This window comes from Chiloscyllium punctatum, chromosome 48, assembly GCF_047496795.1.
Source record: "Chiloscyllium punctatum isolate Juve2018m chromosome 48, sChiPun1.3, whole genome shotgun sequence".
NCBI lineage: Eukaryota > Metazoa > Chordata > Chondrichthyes > Orectolobiformes > Hemiscylliidae > Chiloscyllium > Chiloscyllium punctatum.
In genome coordinates this window covers 24074002-24091971 of record NC_092786.1, presented here as the reverse complement: position 1 = coordinate 24091971, position 17970 = coordinate 24074002, and the positions used below count along the sequence as shown (strand labels likewise).

At 42.8% G+C, this 17970-nt stretch overlaps 1 protein-coding gene across 3 annotated transcripts in view; it reads left to right on the top strand.

The window, feature by feature from the left end:
* fah (fumarylacetoacetate hydrolase (fumarylacetoacetase)) overlaps positions 1 to 17970 on the top strand; it is a 62187-nt gene that overhangs the window by 31735 nt on the left and 12482 nt on the right. For all 3 annotated transcript variants that reach the window (XM_072564857.1, XM_072564858.1, XM_072564859.1), the window contains 4 exons: positions 1606 to 1705; positions 3899 to 4029; positions 10080 to 10155; positions 16638 to 16684. In XM_072564857.1, the coding sequence (XP_072420958.1) occupies positions 1606 to 1705; positions 3899 to 4029; positions 10080 to 10155; positions 16638 to 16684 (354 nt within the window). The remainder of the gene's footprint in view (positions 1 to 1605; positions 1706 to 3898; positions 4030 to 10079; positions 10156 to 16637; positions 16685 to 17970) is intronic.

The window sequence follows — 17970 nt, the reverse complement described above, 5'->3', positions numbered from 1 at the left end:
CATTTGTTCCTCATCCATAATTGCCCCTTGAGGCGGTGGTGAGTGAGCTGTGGTCGATATGGTGTCCATTCGTTTATGATGCTGTAAAGAAGAGATTTCCAGGGTTTTGATGCAGTGATAATGAACAGATAGTGACAGTATGCCCAAGTCAGAATGGTGTGTGACTTGGACCCGGTTCCATATGGCAATGTGTTCCCAATCCATCTGCATGTTTCGCAATGGGCAGAGTCTAATGGTGGTCTCTCAGAGACAGGAGGAATTCAAGTCCATGATAACAATTTTCACTCACTGCCTGCACCAACTTCTAGGTGCAAAGGGCAGAGATGTGGCAACAGTGTCATATGCCCAAGACCCACAATGTGTGATGACAGTGGAGCAGACCTCCGTGTGGGCAGCTATCATTTGCCACCTCCACAGGTGAAACAGAAAGAACTGGGTCTACCCTCCGAATCAGTGTCCTACACTGCTTTATTTTCAGATACAAAGGGGTAAAGTGTCTATCGTGCACACTAACCTTTCCTGTTGTAGGATAGTGAACTCTGTGCGGTCACTAAGGGGCCAAATTAACGGTTCTAAAATAAATTACCAGCAATTAGCCACAAAGTTATTTAGAATGTTTGTCAATACAGTTCGGAGAACAGCTCATCCCTAGACTCTGCCATCCCTTTAACCAGGATTTCCAGATTAATATGAGAAAGTATATTATTTCCAGTAAGGTTTGATACCTGACTTTGAAGATTGGACAACCTCAAATTAATTGGAAGGGATATGACTCCTCTGAACCCAGTGGTCAGACCTGGGAGACAGAAGGTCTAAGGTTTGATACCTCTTCAGTGATTTGGGTTTCTAATCCAGCCTCCCACCCCAAACCAGTGTGATACTGAGGAAGGATATTGCTGTGATTTTAGGGTTTGAGTTGTAGGGAGAGGCTGAATAGGTTGAGGCTTTTTTCCCAGAGCGTCAGAGGCTGAGGGGTGATCTTAAAGAGGTTTATAAAATGATTTAAGGTGAGAGGGGAAAACATTTACACAGAGGGTGTTGTGTGTATGGAAAGAGCTGCCTAGTGGAAGTGGGAGACGCTGGCACAATTACACTATTCAAAAGACATCTGGATGGGTAAATGAATAAGAAGGATTTAGAGGGATATGGGCCAAGTGCTGGCAAATGGGACTAGATTAGTTTAGGATATCTGGTCAGCACAGTCAAGTTAGACTGAAGGATCTGTTTCTGTGCTGTCCAACTCAATGAGTCTAAGTGCTGCACTGTCAGAGGTGTCATCTTGTGAATGAACAGTTAAACAAGGGCCTGCCCATACTCTTTGTGAAGAAGTCCTGTCTGCTGATAGGCAGGGGAGTTCTTTTTGTTTGTTCATTCAAGCTCCTCTGTGTACAGGTCAACTCTGGGAAGCAATCTCATTTAGAATTTCTTTCCAAAGCAGTGATCTTCAAAGCTTGGACACTGAATCCAGCCTGACTCCAAACAATACCTGCTGTGCCTCCCACTTTACGTCGACAGGAGCTGCACAAACGAGAACACTCTGTGCTGGGAATGATCTGAAAGATAAACTGCATTCTAACTTTCACTGCACCTTTCTTCTTAAACTAGGCTTTTTTTGTGGCACCAGGCACCAAGTTAGGAGAGAGAATCGATATATCCCGGGCGCACGAACATATCTTTGGGATGGTTCTTATGAATGACTGGAGTGGTAAGACTGACATTTTATTTGTAACTTGCCCATCACTCAAGGTTGATATCAAATTGGGCAAAGGTCACTATCCTCAAACAGGACAAAGAACTTAAACACAATAGATTAACATTCACTTACAGGAGGAGTCAGCAGTAAAACTTCAATTTCTGGAGATTCCCAAAATCTCCACAATGCGACACAATTTTCAAAGGAAGGCTGGTGGTGCTGTTGGGTGAGGGGGAGTCTTAGATTCTCGTCGCTTGCAATTAACTTTACGTAAAGCTCCTCAAGGAGTTTGTTCATGGTTGGAGATGGCCAGGGAGGTGATTTTCAAATTAGGAATTACCAAAGCTGCACATTAGTTCACTGCTATTTGGCTCAAAGTGGAAGGTGACAAAGTTTTCTATACCCTAGAACAATTCGCCGTGGGTGTGCTTGCTGTGAAATCGGGTATGGTACCTGTTATTGGTAACTGTATGGGCCAGTATCTGTCTGTTTTGCCTATTATCTCTTTGACAGTCCTGCTCTAAATGGCGTTTCCACTTTCCCATAAAAATCAAGCCCAGGTTGCTGACCAAGAACTTACTGTTCCAGAAAACACAAACAGAAAATGTGGAAAAATCCCAGAGCATGCTGCTTGAGAAAAAGACCTAGTGATTGTTTCCCTCAGCTGGTTGTAAGTAGGAAAACAGAATGGAAACAGATTGCTTTGTTAAATGTTGCTTAGTCCAATCACATTTATCCATCTCCCTTAACTTCATCTGCCTCTCCAATTTCTGGATCATTTCTGCTTTAACCATTGGTGCAGTAAGTGAATCAGACAGCCGCCTTCAGGAAGCAGTTTCTGCTCTTTCGGAAATCCACGACAAGAAATCTTGTATCTGTGGCTCCTTATCCTTGACACTATACATAATTGATCAAACAATTTTCTATTCATTATGAAGAGGAGGTAGGAGTAATTGTTGTGTATTTCAACAATCATTATCTTGGGGCTTTGTATTCTACGCATTATGACATAATCTGGAATTCGGGACTGTTTTAAAACCTTCCCAGTCTGCTGGGGTGGAGATGGGGGGTAGGGTTCAGGGCGGTGTGCTGCTTTTACTATCCTGTTAATCTGTCCCCTCTCCCCACTCCCACTATTTGTCCACAGCGCCGAGTCTACATCAGTCAGAGCATAATTACAGCTTTAATTCTTTTATTACGATACATTTACTGGCAGTGATTTAATCTGTCACATTTAGCCCATTCCCTAACCTCACTAATATCCCATTGCATCTTCCTTTGGAAGGTATTTTTCTTCCTATTTTTGTACCAGCTGCAGACCACTCCTTCAAGTCTTTCAACATCATGGATTTACACTGAATACTGAACTGAACCCTGTGCAGCCTCACCTCCCTCTTCCAGCAATGTTGGAAACTTGCTACCTCCTCCCTGTCCAATCCAGTCAGTTATTCTCCCACTATTTCCATGCCCATGGTCCTCTTTCCTTCATATTGCCTTGTCACAGTGCTCGGACATCCCCTTTCTGGAAAATCTGTTACCTCCTCAAAGAGAATCCTGTAAGATTTTCGATCATGATTTTATCTTTTCAAACAAGAACTGGCCATTTCTAACTATTTTCTGTCTGCAGGAGGGGACATTCCATTCTCAACTAGAGACTGTCAAATGTTCCTGTGACAAATGTGAAGAAAATTGAACTGTAATCACCTGGATTAAATCTGTTTTCTTTTTATAAGCCATTATTGCAAGAGATTGCCACCGTACTACAAGAATCATAATAAATGCAATGTCCCTACCTCTGAGCCAGGAGGCCACGGTTCATGCCCTATCTGATCCAGAGGTGTGCAATAACATCTCTGAATAGGTTTGTTAGAAAATATCAATTTGGGTACTATACTTGCCCAATCTATAGTCTTAGCTGTGCATCTGTACTCAATGTATGTCTGAAACACTGGCAACGCTGCCTGTTATATAACATCTATTTCGTCCATCAGTTTCCAGTCTCAACTGAAACATCTCTTTAAGGAAAGCTCCAATTCAGCACCAAATATATTTTGTTATGAACAGTTTCAATGTTGAAGCTTCATCAGCCATTAGAAGGAAAAAGTAGAAGAGAGTGTTGTTGGTGCACCTGACTCATTGTATCATTTCAGAGGTAAGCATTGACAATCTGGCTTGAGACTGACATCACTTTTGGTGTGCTTGCAGCTCGTGATATTCAGAAATGGGAATATGTTCCACTGGGACCATTCCTAGGGAAGAGTTTTGGAACGACAATTTCACCTTGGGTTGTATCGATGGAAGCTCTGTCGCCATTCATTGTGGCCAATCCTATCCAGGTAACTTGGCAGGTGACAGACTCACCTGATGTGTTCCATGTGGATGTTAAATGTAAAGCTGAAATAATTGTTCAGAATGTAAAGTGGAAGGAACACACCCTACTGGCTAAATAATTGGGTGGTGGGGGAGGGGAAGGGAGATGGTTGGGGAATGGAGGGGCGAGGGAATCGAACCCAGCCACTGGTAGAGTAGAAGGGTGGGTGTGGCACTCAGTGCTCCCTGCCATCTGAACCAATTTGAACACCCTTTGCCAGCCCACTCCTGGTGGGTGTGACAACTGGGGCAAAGAATTACAGTCTTTGACTGTGCCCCATGACATCTGATGCCATTGGCTCAATGGAATGAGAATCATGTCTTTTGTACTTTTTTAAGTTGCAGGACATCCCTGCAACTTTAAGGGCGGCACGGTGGCTTAGTGGTTAGCACTGCTGCCTCACAGCACCATGGTCCCAGGTTCGATTCCAGCCTCGGGCGACTGTGTGAAGTTTGTACATTCTCCCTGTGTCTGAGTGGGTTTCCTCCGGGTGCTCCGATTTCCCCCCACAGTCCAAAGATGTGCAGGTCAGGTGAATTGGCCATGTTAAAATGCCCATAGTGTTAGGTGCATTAGTCAGAGGGGAATGAGACTGCGTGGGTTACTCTTTGGAGGGTCAGTGCGGATTTGTTGGGCCGAAGGGCCTGCTTCCACACTGTAGGGAGTCTAATCTAATCCCCACAAGCTCTACAGCAAATAACTCAGGATTAAGGTATTGTTACAATTGTGAGATTGGTCCAGATCTTCCATTCAATTGAATGAATATTAGAGACTGGATGTACAATCAGAGAGGTTAAAAATCACACAACACAAGGTTATAGTCCATCAGGTTTTTTGGAAGTGCTAACTTTCGGAGCGCTGCTCATTCATCAGGTATCTAGTTGGGCAGGATCATAAGGGCACAGAATTTATTGTAAATCAGAAAGGTGTTATCAGGGTCCCATGAAAAATCCAGATGCACTCACTTGGTTGGAATTGCCCAGGAAGTTATAACTTTTATCAAGCATTCCATGCTTCCCCACTCCAAGACCCTCAAAAACAATCTCCAACTCTTTTGGAGAGTTCCAACATACCAGGACCCAGACTCCATCAACAATCCCCTGACTGCCCCTCATGAACCTTACAGCTTCATCCAAATCCATCCACCGACCACCCTGCCACTCTACCCACTTCCCTCACCCACTTGCAGAATCCATGATGGTCTGAACCCCAGAGTTCTGAAGGAGATGGCTGAAGAGATATTGGAGAATTAGCAGCGATCTTTCAGGAATCACTGGAGTCAGGGAGGGCCCAGAGGAATGGAAAATTGCTACTGTAACCCCACTATTTAAGAAGGGACCATGCAAGAGATGGGATATTACAGGCTGATTAGCCTGACCTCAGTCATGGGTAAAACTTTGGAGCCCATTGTGAAGGCTGAGATTTCTGAATACTTGGAACAACATGGTACAATAGGGCAAAATCAGCATGGTTTCATCAAGGGGAGGTCATGCCTGACAAATCTGTAAGAATTATTTGAGGAGATAACAAGCAGGTTAGACAAAGGAGTGCCAATGGATATTATCTACTTGGACTTCCAGAAGCTGTAAGGTGCTGCACAGGAGGCTGCTGAGTAAGATAAGGGCCAATGGTGTTAGAGGCCAGTCACTAGCATGGATAGAAGATTGGCTGTCTGTCAGAAGGCAGAGAGTGTGGATAAAAGGGTCCTTCTCAGGATGGAAGATGGTGACCAGTGGTGTTCTGCAAGGGTCAGTGTTGGGACCACAACTTTTCACTTTATACATTAACAATCCAGATGAAAGAACTGAGGGCATTCTGTCTAAGTTTGCAGGTGATACAAAGGTAAGTGAGGAGGCAGGGAGGGTGGAGAAGGATTTGTCCAGGTTTGGAGAGTGGGCAAAGAAGTGGCAGGTGGAATATAATGTGGGAAAATGTGAGGTTGTGTACTTTGGTAGGAAGAATAGAGGCATGGACTCTTTTCTAAACGGGGAGAAAATTCAGAAAATAGGACTTGGGAGTCCTAATCCAGGATTCTCTTAAGGCTAACTTGCAGGTTGAGTGGGTAGTTAAGAAAGCAAATACAATGTTGATATTTATATCGAGAGGACTAGAATATAAAAGCAGGGATGTATTTCTGAGACTTTATAAGGCTGTGGTCAGACCACATTTAGATATTGTGAGCAGTTCTGGGCCCCATATCTCAGGAAGGATGTCATGGCCCTGGAGCAGGTCCAGAAGAGGTTGACGAGAATGATCCCAGAAATGAAAGGCTTAACATATGAGGAATATTTGAGGACACTGGGTCTATACTCGATAGAGTTTAGAAGGATGTGGGGGGGATCCAACTGAAACTTACAGAAAAATGAATGGCCTGGATAGAGTGGGTGTTGGGAAGATGTTTCCATTAGCAGGAGACTAAGACCTGAGGGCACTGTGTTAGGAGAAATGAAGAGACACTTGTTCAGCCAGAGAATGGTTAATCTATGGAATTTCATTGTCACCAAAGGCTGTGGAGGCCAGGTCATTGAATAAATTTAAGACTGAGATAGATAGGTTTGTGATTGTTAAGGAAATCAAAGGTTACATGGAGAATGGGGTTGAGAAACTTATCAGCCATGATTGAATGGCAGAACAGACTCAATTGGCTGAATGGCCTAATTTCCGCTCCTATATCTTATTGTCTTATGGTTTGTACAGGGTCTTGGTAAGACCATACCTGGAATATTGTGTGCAGTTTTGGTTCCCTACCCCTCAAACTAAGAAAAGATATATTTACCATAGAGGGAATGCAGTGAAGGTTCGCCAGACTGGTTCCTGAGATGACAGGTTTATCACCTGAGCAAGGATTAAATTGCCTGGAGTTTAGAAGAATCAGAGAGAATCTCATTGAACAAGGGCTGGACAGACTGGATACAGAAATAATGTTTCACTTGTTGGGGGTTGAGGTGGGAGCCCAGAACAAATTATCACAGTCTTGTTATATATAATCAGCCATTTTGGATTGAGTTTTGCAGAAATGTCTTTGTTCAGAGTGGTGAACCTGTGGAATTCACATCAACAGGAGGCTGTGACAGTAAAATCACTGAATACGTTTTAAAAAAAGAAATAGATGGTAACGGCATCAAGGGGTATGGAGAGTCAGTGAATGTATGGCAATGAATTGGAGGATCAGCCATAACCATGGTGAATGGCTGAGCAGAGTCACCGGGCCCAATGGCCTATTCATGTTCCTACTTTTCTGCGTGTTCACTGGAAACTGTAGCCAAAGCATTTTGAGCTCGGTCACAGTGGAAAAGGAATAGGAGCAGAATGGCAATCTTACAGAGATCACTGCACCTTAGAAAGTCAGACCTTTGCAGTGGCAGTCAATTCAAACCCAGCAAACTCCCACAAATAGCACTGAGTGAAGTAACAAGGTAAACTGTTTTAGTAATGTTGACTGAAGAATTAAAATTGGCCAGAACTGCTCGCTCTTCGGTGTGCTGTCTTCACAGATCTGTTTTTACCTCTTTTACCTTAAAAGATGCAACGGTCTCAACCATTCCAAAAGTAAAAGTCTAAATGTTATTCGGATTCAACAACAAGCTGCCATACTCAGTGTAGGTAATATCTGTAATATTAATTATATTAATATTTAGTATCTCAATGAAACAGCTTGATGTAGGTTCTTCCTCATTTTGCTCTATGATTCCCCAGTGTTCTTGCTTTGCTAACCCAGCTCTCTATGACTTCATTGTTCCATTCCATTACAAACATCAATGTGTTGCAGTACACCCTGCTGATTAAAGAGTGACTCTTTTAACTCCAGCAGTATGTGCGGAGAGAGAAACAGAGTTAACATTTCTGACTCGTGACCTTTCATCAGAATTGTGGTGATGGGTCTCAGGTGTAAAGCATTGGACTGGATTTTTCTGGATTTGGGGAGACCCCCTGAAATTTAAAGATGGTGGATAGCACATGAGTCCAGGATTCTCAGCTCCATTCCCAGCAATTCCAGTTTTCACCAAGGTACGTTCAAGGTGCAGCCATTGGGGTTTGCCAGCTCAACTTCTGCCCTCTAACCAGCCGGCCTCTGTTGTGAGAATAGGCACCTCTTAGCTCCCTGCAGTTCTTATGGACCTGGATACATGGCTCATGGTCTCTCAGAGATGCTGTGAACCATGGCCTGGATAAAGAAATATTTTGAAAGGTAAATTCAAAGCTTCTCATGCCCCCATGCCAGTTTGTGCCACTTTCATGTCTGATCGTCCAATCTGCACCCTGTACCAAAGAAACCCACAGTAAAAGTAGCATGCGTAGAATTTTTTAATAAGTTATTCATTTCTAATTTCTTTTTAAAAGCTGCTTTTACTACAGCCCTATAAAATCTCAATCAGCCAGGCCTTTAAAGTATCAGGGCAGAAACTACAAGCACCCTAGAGCTCTTTATCTTGTGTAAGTAAGCACCGTGTGTGAACAAAGTAGGTCCAAGGCAAAACGCTGTCAAGCAACGTTCCCTTGCACAAAGCTGTTTCAGAAGCCTCATAGCTGGCTGGGCTCTCAGCCAAGTCTCAATAAACATGCTCGGACAAGAAAGATTGTCAGATGATTAGACAAGAAGAATTAAGAAGCTGATGAGGAATCATCAAGGAGAGAGAACCTTTACTTTTTACACGCAGAGATATGAGGATTGAGTAATTGTTCAATCTTTCTGGATCCTGCTCATTTTCCTGCACTGAGAACCTACAGTAACTCTGCTGCTAAAAACCATCATGGCATTCATTCTAATTTCCTTTTTTTAAAAAATTTAACCTATTTTGCTAATCAGTCTGTACAGAGATGTTATTACATACCTCTGGAACAGGTGAGACTTGAACCTGGGCCTCCTGGTCCATGGGGTAGGGACACGACCTCTGCACTCAAGAGATGCAATTTTCTTATTGTCTATCAAGGAATATTCAACCCCTTTCGTCATGTCAGTATCGTTTGGGCCAGACAGATTCACAGTTTCTATAAACCGCACGATAAGCGGAATTGCTTGATGTGGTTAATCACAATCAAAATCCAAGCAAATCTCTTTCATTCATTTCACACCCAGCTGTTGACGTCATGAGGCCATTCTGAGAACAAGGTGCCAAACTCTATGACTGAGGTGTTTCCCTAGCTAGAGCAGAATGGAGGTGGAGGAAGAGGTTGTTCTTGTTGGGATGAGGTGTTGGTGATGAGGCCAGGTTACAGACTGCTGCTGTTCACTCTGTGCCCAGACTGTGTCCCCCCAGGCAGCTTAGTAGTCATGTAAGCAGGTTCTGGTTGAGAGAGAGAGAAAAGTGCAGATGTGGGTCACTCCAGTCACCATTGAAGTTGAATTTGCAGCTACAGTGACAAGAATGGACATCTTAACTGAGAGTTGATTTACTGCGATCTGGTCGGAGAACACAACTCTCCAACATTCAGTTTGTTTGATTGTGTTTCAAACTGCTTAAAGCATTGTCATTGTTTTCTCAAAGCTGAGCTGTCCTATTTCAATACTATTGATTGAAAACTGTCCTCTTGTCTTTATTAAAATGTTTTTGAAATGTGCTGAAAGAAATGGGGACAGAACAGGTCCTTACAATCTGTTCCCTTTCGGCTGCACTCAAGTAGCTTATTCTCCTACTTTCAGCAAGTCCAGTTATATAAGTCATCTCGGGTCAGTTTGTGGGAATGTGACTGATTCTGGAAGAGAGTGTGGTGCTGGAAAAGCAGAGCAGCTCAGGCAGCATCCAAGGAGCAGGGGAATCAACATTTCGGGCAGAAAGCCCTTCATCAGGAATGAGCTCATGTCCGAAACGTCGATCCTCCTGCTCCTCTGATGCTGCCTGACCTGCTGTGCTTTTCTAGCACCACACTCTTGGCTCTGATCTCCAGTATCTGCCATCCTCCCTTTCTCCCTCCTGATTCTGGAAGAGTAAATGTTGAGTACAGAAAATAGAATGGGCCTTGGGTTGTCAGAATGCCTTTAGTTACACTTAAATCCGTATTCTTTTGATTGTGCAGAATCCCAAGCCCTTGCCGTATCTGTGCAGTGATGACCCGTACACTTTCGACATCAACCTTTCTGTTTCTATTAAAGGTGAGTTATACCTAGTGACTGTTGACATGCCTGTGTACTCCTTCATAAATTCATGAGAAGAACGTTTAAAGGCAGTTCTTTAAAACGGTGATCGACTGATGGCCTTGTGCCTTTTATTTTATAAATGCATTCAGTGTCCTGGGTGACTGACGAATCCTTTGGGTCTCTGATGAAGTGTGTTTTTTCTGAATGCTCATTTCCACAATGGCCATGAATTTCCTTCTGGTTTGTCTGATCAGTGGCTGTAACCGACAGGAAATCAGTAAAATTCTGGTGAAATTCACTAAATGTTAGCCTCATCCATGTGATTAAAGGGACCAATCCATATGCAGACCTATCTGCTCTAGACCGAAATATACACTGCAGATAGTTTACAAACATGTTGCCTTGCTCCCTTCTTCAGGAAGAGTCAAGTGCTGTCTCTGGAAAAAGCACTGAGGAAAGATTTACTGCTCCCCACTCACAATCTGAAAAGTTTGGGTCTTGTTTCCTCCCCTGGAATTGTGCTCCATTTCTCGGGTGTCATTTGGAAACAGAGCACAGGGAAACTCTGCCAGGGCCAGAATAGGAAGAGAGAAGAATGGCTCTAGATGTGTTATTCAGAAAGCTAGCACAGACACAATGGATTCTTTCTGTTCTGTACCAATTTTCTGCTCTGGGTAGACAGATGCAGTTAAGAAATAGGAGCACGAAGAGACCATTCAGCCCTTCAAGTCCACCCAACTACTCAGTAAGATCTTTACTGACATTCTACTTCAACACCTTTTCCCCACACTATCCCTATAATATCCCTTGAAATCTTTAATGTGAAGAAATCTATCGGCCTGTTTCTTGAGCACACTCAAAGACTGAGCCTCCATTACCTCTGAGGCAAAGATTCACCACCATCCACAGGAATGTGCAGGATCAGTGGATTAGCCACAGTAAATGTGGGGTCACAGGGATAGCTTCTTGGGAAAGACTGTGTCTGGGTAGGACGCTCTTTGGAGAGTTGATGCAGACTTGATGGACTAAATATCCTCTTTCCACACTGTAGGGATTCTATGATTCTGTGATTCTCTGATCTAGGTGAAGAAATTCCTTCTTCTCTCAAGACAAAACTCCATTCCCCCACATTCACTGCAGCCATTTTAACTTTGATAGAGTGTTGCATTTAAGTCTTTCAGCATGGTGAGATTCATCTTCCTGACTGGATTGCTTGAGTACCACTCACTATCACTCACTATCACTAGCCTGATGAAGGGCTTTTGCCCGAAACTTCGATTTTCCTGTTCCTCAATGCTGCCTGACCTGCTGTGCTTTTCCAGCAACACTTTAATCTAGACTGTGGTTTCAAGCATCTGCAATCCTCAGTTTTGCCTACCACTCAACCCAATCCCCAACGTCACTAACCCTGCATGCCCTATCACTGCCAAACTCGCTGACTCGGGGCACCTTCCCTCCAACAATAACAGCTGCGCCACCTGCTTCCATATCTCATAATGCCTGCCTGCAGCATTCCCTGTCATTCCCGTCCCGGCTGTGTGTGCTCCGAGGTTCCAGCACCTTCCAGAACTGAAACACCCAGACGTGCTGAGCACACACGGAACATGGAGTGGCTGCACATGCGTGGAGCTGAGCGGCTTACAGAGAGTAAGCTGCCTCTCATTCTGGGGGTGGGGGCAGGAGGGGGTGGAGGGATATGATAGAAAGAGTCAAGATAGTTGGGGGAGCTGCCTGGTATTCAGATCCTCACCCCTTGTGTGAAGAGGGTCCTAACTCTGATCAACCCAAGTGACTGACCATGTCCAATCTCCTGGATTGGTATCAGAGACTACCCTTTATTGCACAAGGAGCCCCTGAGCAAAGGCTATCCTCTTTGACTCGATTGAGGCCTGCTGCTGACAACCAGGACAAGCTTCTGGGATTTGTGTCTGCACTAAAAGGCAAGGCAAGGCAATGCAAGGCAGAGAGACTGTGAACATCCGGGTCGGCTCAGAGTCAATGAGAGTGAGAGAAGAGTCATGGCTTACAGACTGGTGCCAGTCCATGAGCTGGGTATGTGCCCCTGGGTACGCAGTGTCCTTGCTGCAGCATTACAATGAGTGTTCCTTCTGTAGCCCTGGTGCAGCATTGAAGTGCAGATGTGTCCTGTAAGTGGATCGGAGATGTACCTTGAGGATTCTTAGCGCATGGCATATGCCAAATACCAGTGTCTGTAGACATGGGCACCATGTGGCAAATGCCCATGGAGTTTGCCCTGAGAGTTTGGTGCCCAGTGTCCAATATGAAGCCACTTTCCAACCACTAGTAAGTTGAAGTTGCCAGGTACCTGCTCTGACTTCCATGCTCAGAATTCTTGATGTCCAGCTTGTTTGATGTATTTGGTAAGATGGGAAGCTGAATACTAATGAGATTATTTGTGTTATTAATGAAGTGTTTAACAAGTGCTAATCTTCCTTTAATGACAATTCCTGAGTACCTGGTGAGAAATTCATCATACCACTTGGCAAAAGCATTGGACGTGCAATGGCATCAAGCCAGGTCTTGTTAGACTTTGTGTCTGATTCTGCCACAAATTCCAACATAACCCATTTTGTTCGGACCCCTATAAGAGTTTGCCCTCTGTTTTGCGTCAAATCACCAGATATCAACCCTTGCCAGTACATACTCCCCAAATCTCATGCTCTGGAACTTTACTTTCAATCCTCTTATGTGGAATCTTACCGAAAGCATTTGAAAATCTAAATATCTATTGGTTAAAACAATAAAGCACCTACTGGTTTTTCCTCATCAATTCTGCTAGCTACATCCTCAAAAACTCAGAAAATAGGCTTGTGAAAAATGACTTCCTTTTATAAATCCATATTGGCTCTGCCTATTTGATTTGATTTGATTTGATTTATTATTGTCACATGTACCTAAGTGCCTGTATTCTGTATTCTGCCTGTATTGCTCGCAAGACAAAGCTTTTCACTGTACCTTGGTACATGTGACAATAAATTCAATTCAATTCAATTCAATTCAAGTTTTGTTTTGCATGCAGTACAGGCAGATCATACCGTACAAAGTGCATAAGGGTAACAGAACAGAGCAAGGAATACAATGTTCTGGCTGCAGAGAAAGTGTACAAAGAGCGACATCAGCATTAAATTTTAAATTTGAGAGGTCCATTCAGAAGTCTAATAACAGTGGGGAAGAAGCTGTTCTCAAATTTGTTATGTGTATTTAAGCTTTTGTACCTTCTGCCCAACAGAAGGGTTTGGAAGAGGTTATAACTGGGCTGGGAAGTGTCTTTGATTATGTTGGCTGTCTTTCTGAGACAATGAGAAGTGTAGATGGAGTCAGTGGATGGTCTAATCCTCTCATTATTCTCTAACTGTCTTTATATAATAGCCTTTAATACAGATTTTACCATTTCTCCTATATCTGATGTTAGCCTAACAGGTATTCCCCACTTTCTCTCTCCCTCTTTTCTTAAATGTGGAGTTACATCTGGTGTATTTCAATCTGAAGGGACTATTCTAAATTCTATAGAATTTCCAAATGCATCTACTGTCTGTACAGCCATCTTTTTAAACACTCTAGGAGGTGGATCATCAGGCTCCAGAGGATTTAACTTCTTCAAAACTCATGATTTTCTCCAGTACTGTTCTTCTATTAACGTTAATGCCTTGCAGTTTCTTGTTGACACTAGTCGCTAGATTCTCCATTTATTTCTGGGAGGTTTTTAGTACTTTTCTTTGTGAAGACAGACAAGTATTTGTTTAGTTTCTGTGCCATTTCATTATTCCCATTGTAAATTCTTCTGACTCTGTATAATGGAATCACATTTATTTTTGCTTTTTACATGCCCAGAGAAGCTTTAACCATTCATTTTTAAATTTCTCATCCATTTACTCTAATGTTCCTTCTTTCTCTTTTCTTTTTCTTGGTCCTCCTTTGCAAAATTCTAAAATGGTTCTAGTCTCAGGATTGTTATTTTTTCAACAACTTAATTGGCCTCTCCCTTTGATCCAACAGAATCTTGATTTCTCCTGGTAGCCACAGTTAGAAAAATTTTCTTCCTCGATTTTTATGTATTAAAGCAGTGTATTTTTGTTGTAAACTACATATTGATTCTTTAAATGTTAGCCATTATCTACCTATAGTCATAACTTTTGACACAGTTTCTCAAGCTACCTAGGCCAATTTGTCACACGTGGCTTCGTACGTTCTGATTGAACTACATCACTTTTAAACTTAATGTAAAATATTATCATGTTATGCTCACTTTTCTCTAAAACAAGATTGTTTATCATTGCACAATGCTAGACCTAAAATAACCCAATCCCTAGTTAGTTGGTCAATGTACTGCTTTAGAGAATCATTTTACTTACATTCCATGAAGCCATCCTCCACAACATTAGTACTAATTTATTGTGTTTATACATAGATTGAAACCTCTCATAATTATATTATCACCCTTATCACTCACATCTCTAACTTCCTGATTTATGCTATGATTTTTGATCTCTGTTATTTAGTGTCCTGTACATATTTCTCACCTGAGCTGCCTGCCCTTTGCTGTTTACTTCAACCCAAAACTGATTCTACATTTTGAAATTTAGAATAATGGTCCTCTCTCACTGCATTACAATGGTTAAGAGAACCACCTCATTACCTTTTCCCGAGCACCTTGTCCTTCCAGATTGTCACTTTGGAATTAAAGGGCCCCAGCTTTAGCTTTCTTGTAACCATGCCATTGTGCTGGCTGGAGTGGAGAATGTGGTGCTGAAAAAGCACAGCAGGTCAGGCAGCATCCGAGGAGCAGGAAAATTGACTTTTTGGGCAAAAGCCCTTTATCAGGAATTGTACTGGCTGTCAAGCCATATATTTGAATTCCTATTTGAGATGATAGTTCAGCTGTTTTATTCCAAATACTATGGCCATTCAGATACAGCCTTTAATTTAGTTATTTCTGTCACTGTTGAAAACCTAGCCCAGAAACATTGGGATGAATAGCATCATTTTCTGAATCTTTGATTCAGTTAGGGATCTACATTAACATGCATCCAGTAGCACTTGAACCTCACTGGATTTAACAAAAGCATGTTGAGTGTTGCTTCATTGGATGCTCTTGGTGAAAAGGAAGAGGAAGGCCAGACGTAATGTGCATCTCGTGGTTTTGTGCAGCAGTCAGTTTCTCTCCTAAAAATACTATTCTGTGAACGGCCAATTAATACAGTAGGGTTTGATCATGAGTCTATTAGTATACAATATTTTATTCACAAATTAAATAAAAATAAAAATGAATTGAATGAACTGTGCTTGATATTCAATGGTATTTTTAAAAATCTATTCATGGAATATTTGTGTCGTTGGCTGGGCCAGCATTTATTGCCTATCTTTTATGGCTCTTCAAAAGGTGGTGGTGAGGTACCTTCTTGGACCACCGCCATTCCTGTGCTGTAGATAGACCCACAGTACCATTAGGGAAGGAAATCCAGGATTTTGATTCATGAATATGGCTATGTCAGGCTGTGAGACAGTCCTCTCAGTTTTGGCACTCGCCCCCAGATGTTAGTAAGGAGCTGTGTAAGCTGTAATACTTCCTGCCATAGCTCTCACCCCCTAGGTGCTGACATCAGTCAGTGTTCACACACCCTCTGAGTGGGACCACATAACTTAGAGAAACATTGGTAAGGAGGACTTTATAAGGTTTACAGGACTCTGTTTGTCAATTATCATCTCCAGCACCTAAGTCAATGTTAGGTGATCTGTCAAACTTCATTCCTTTTTTGAGACTTCGTAGCAATTGCTTTAAGTGGGTGGCTTGCTAGACCATTTCAGAGGGCAGTTCAGAGTCAGCCACATTGATGTGGGTCTGGAGTCATGTGGGGGAGACCAGGTTAGGCAGCAGTTTCCTTTCCTAAAAGACATTGGTGAACAAGATGAGTTTTTACAACAACTGACAGGGGTCATCAGTACATTATTAATGCCAGGTTTAATTTGAATGTAAAAACCAGCATTTAGAATCCCTACCATATGGAAGCAGTCCATTCAGCCCATACCAACCTGCTAAACAGCATACCACCCAGGCCCAACTCCTACTCTGTATTTTCCACAGCTAATCCACTTAGTCTGCACATCCCTGGATACTATGGGCAATTTAGCATGGCCACTCCACCTAACCTGCACACCTTGGATTGTGGGGGGAAACCCGAGCACCCAGAGAAAACCCATGCAGACACAGGGAGAACGTGCAAACTCCACACACAATCATCTGAGGATGGAATCCAACCCAGGTCACTGGCACTGTGAGGCAGCAGTGCTAACCCCTGAGCCACTATAATACCCACATGATTGTCATGGTGGGATTTATACCTGGCTCCCAAGAACATTACCTGGGTCTCCGGGATTATTAGTCAGCAATAAAATGCCTCCCCTGTTACCATTTCACATTTGCTTAAAATGTTGACTTTGTTACGGTTCAATAATTTTCTTTGTGTGTTTCATGGCAGGTGAGGCAATGACTGAAAAGGTGACAGTCTGTCGGTCCAACTTCAAGGTGAGCTCAGTGTCCAATGATGCCTTTTTTCTAAAATAAGTTACAATCACAGATCTTCACTCTGCCGAAGGAGGGCATTCAGTCCTTCATGTCTCTTTGCGTGAACTATCCATTTATCCATCTTTCATCCGATCACCCTATAAAACTTTCTTTTCAAGTAATTTTCCAATTCCTTTTGGAAGTCTACAGTTGAATTTGCTTCCACATTATCTTTCCAGGCTGTGTGATCCACATCATCATTTGCTATGGACTAAAAAATAAATTCCTGTTTTTGCTACTGTAATTCTTTTGCCAATTATCTGTCCTCTAGTTGCCATCCATCCTGCCAGTTTATTTTCAAACGTTTTCATGATCTTGAACATTTCTATTAAATCCTTCCTCAACATTCTTTGCTCAAAAGCCAACAACCCTAGTTTCTCCAATCCCCCAAGTTACCTGATGCATTTTATCCCTTGCACCTTTCTAGAAATCCCCTGTACACCCTCTTCAAGGGCTTCCTGTCATATCTAAATAACCTGTTCAAATTAACAGCCAAAGGATATTTCTAGTTTGAAAGAAAATGGTTCCTCAACAGGTCGGACAAATAAGCTCTGAAATTCTCCACAGATTCCCCTGAGCTCTCGTTGCATCATTGGTGGGAAATTTTGCAGAACAAGCAAACACACAAAAACCCAGGGCGTGATTTTCTGCTGCAGGTCAGATTTGGCGCTAATACTGACTTCAATTTGGGAGGCAATGGATCTTCTGGCATTGGAGGCTTTAGTTATAGAGTCATAGGGATGTACAGCATGGAAACAGACCCTTCAGCCCAACCCGTCCATGCCGACCAGATATCCCAACCCAATCTAGTCCCACTTGCCAGCACCCGGCCCATATCCCTCCAAACCCTTCCTATTCATGTACCCATCCAAATGCCTTTTAAATGTTGCAATTGTACCAGCCTCCACCACATCCTCTGGCAGCTTATTTCATACACATACCACCCTCTGTGTGTAAAAGTTGCCCCTTAGCTCCCTTTTATATCTTTCCCCTCTCACCCTAAACCCTCTAGTTCTGGACTCCCCAACCCCAGGGAAAAGACTTTGTCTATTTACCCTATCCATGCACCTCATAATTTTGTAAACCTCTATAAGATCACACCACAGCATCCGACGCTCCAGGGAAAACAGCCTGTTCGACCTCTCCCAATAGCTCAAATCCTCTAACTCTGGCAACATCCTTGTAAATCTTTTCTGAACCCTTTCAAGTTTCACAACATCTTTCCGATAGGAAGGAGACCAGAATTG